The 1,925-nt window shown below is 39.7% G+C and overlaps 1 protein-coding gene across 1 annotated transcript in view; it reads left to right on the top strand.

Moving 5' to 3' along the window:
* Nalcn (sodium leak channel, non-selective) overlaps positions 1-1,925 on the top strand; it is a gene marked incomplete in the record, with an annotated part of 412,798 nt that overhangs the window by 375,620 nt on the left and 35,253 nt on the right. The window contains 1 exon segment of the mRNA XM_017794878.1: positions 358-451. Coding sequence (XP_017650367.1) covers positions 358-451 — 94 coding nt within the window.

The raw sequence follows: 1,925 nt of genomic DNA, 5'->3' as shown, positions 1-1,925 counted from the left end.
TCAAAGATGATCTTCCATTTTACTGCTGCAATTGGTGGTTGTTTTCTTAAAGGTCCTAATAAACAAGACCTATGCAAATAAGCCTTGTTGAAGAAATGATGTATTTAGTACATGGCTGCTCCTCCTTTGAAGACCTAAGTAAAAGGAGTCACTTTTAGTGGCCAAATCTCACTCCATCATTCATGATAAATGGCAATAAATGGGTGGCCTTGTGAGAACTGGCTTGTCAAACAGTTGTACTAGTAGGACATGATAACAGATAAGTTTTCTGCAAACCCACCAGTTTGGCTGGTGACCATCCACACTACTTCATAACAAGTCATCCTATTTCCATTCTGTTTTCTTCTCTTAAATTAGGCATGCAAATTTTTCTTCGGCTGGCAAGGCTATTACTGTATTGTTCCGAATTGTCACAGGAGAAGACTGGAACAAGATTATGCATGATTGTATGGTAAACATTCCCTTTGTCATTATCACTGCCTCAACTTTTACTCATGTGCACATGGCAATGGTATCCTTGTCAGCATAAAGCCTTTGTATTTAAAAAATGAATACCTTGACCATTTAGCATTCTTTATATTACAATACATGAATATGCAGAGTGAAATAGTCACTTTGCCTAATTTAGAGATTGAGGTCATATTTAATCATAAGTGTTCTTTTCTTCCTACCCTTCCTATTTTAGCAATCAAAGCAAGAGACTTCCATTTATCAAACGTAAACAAATGTGGCATGCATACCATTACCCAGCACTTGGGAAGCAGAGGCAGGCGGATCTCTGTGAGATCTAGTCCTGCCTGGTCTACCTAGTGAGTTTCAGGTGAGCTGAGGCTACAGGAGACCCTGTCAATATATATATATAATTTTTTAAAAATATCTCCATCAGTTACTCAGCAAGTCCCTGGTTCTAGGACTTCTGCATATCCAAAGTTCCCTCAAAGTGCCTTCATTCTGTGTGCTGAGTCACTCTTACATTGGTATCCTGCTTTCTGCAGGCTAAGTCTCTTATCATCCTCCAGTCTGCAAGTTAAGTCTCTGTCACCCTCTGGTCTCAGCCTTAACACCAGTTTCTTCAGGCACTTGGGCCTACATTTAAGTCTGCAGTTTATATAGTCTTACGACACTTTATATTTCTCTTTTGAAACATGTGTCACAATGCTACAGAATTGTTAGTTGAAGCTAATTTATTTAAGTTCCCTCTCACGTGACACATACCAATGCTGTCCTACAGAAATTTCTGCAGTGAGGGACATCTGTGCTGTCCAGGTCAGGAAGCCACTTGCCTTATATGGTTTTTGAGCTGTTGGAATGTGACTGGTGCAACTGAAGAGCTCAGATTTGCACTTAATTTATTTTTGTTTAATGTTGATTTATATGAATTTAAATTTCAATTGCCACATAGAGCTAGTAGCCCTTGTGCTGGCATCTGGGATGTTAATCTGTGAGCATTAAGGGTGCATTAGTCACTTCCCCATTACTGTGATAAAACACCATGACCAAGGCAACTTATAGAAAGAAATGTTTATTGGGCTTATGGTTCCAGAGGGATAAGAGTCCATCACAGTGGGGAATGCACAGCAGGAGGCAGCTGGAGCAGAAAGCTGTGAGCTCACATCTTCAGGCAGGTACAGGAAGAAGAGAAAGGCAAGCCAGAAGTGGTCAAGGCTATGAACTTTAAAGACCTCCCCAGTGATGCACTTCCTCCAGCAAGGCCACATCTGAAAGTTCCATGACCCTCCCCAAACCACTAGGGATCAAGTATCCAAATACTTGGAGCCTATGGTGGACATCCCTCATTCAAACCACCAGTATGTCTTTGTTATTAGTCTATCCCTGACACTTGGCACAAATCTGGCACATAGTAAGAACTAGAAAAAAATTTTTTAATTTTTTTTAATTTTTATTTATTATTTTTATTTTATGTG

This window comes from Nannospalax galili, unplaced genomic scaffold (assembly GCF_000622305.1).
Source record: "Nannospalax galili isolate Female #2095 unplaced genomic scaffold, S.galili_v1.0 scaffold287, whole genome shotgun sequence".
Taxonomy (NCBI): domain Eukaryota; kingdom Metazoa; phylum Chordata; class Mammalia; order Rodentia; family Spalacidae; genus Nannospalax; species Nannospalax galili.
This window is presented reverse-complemented; position numbering and strand designations above follow the sequence as displayed.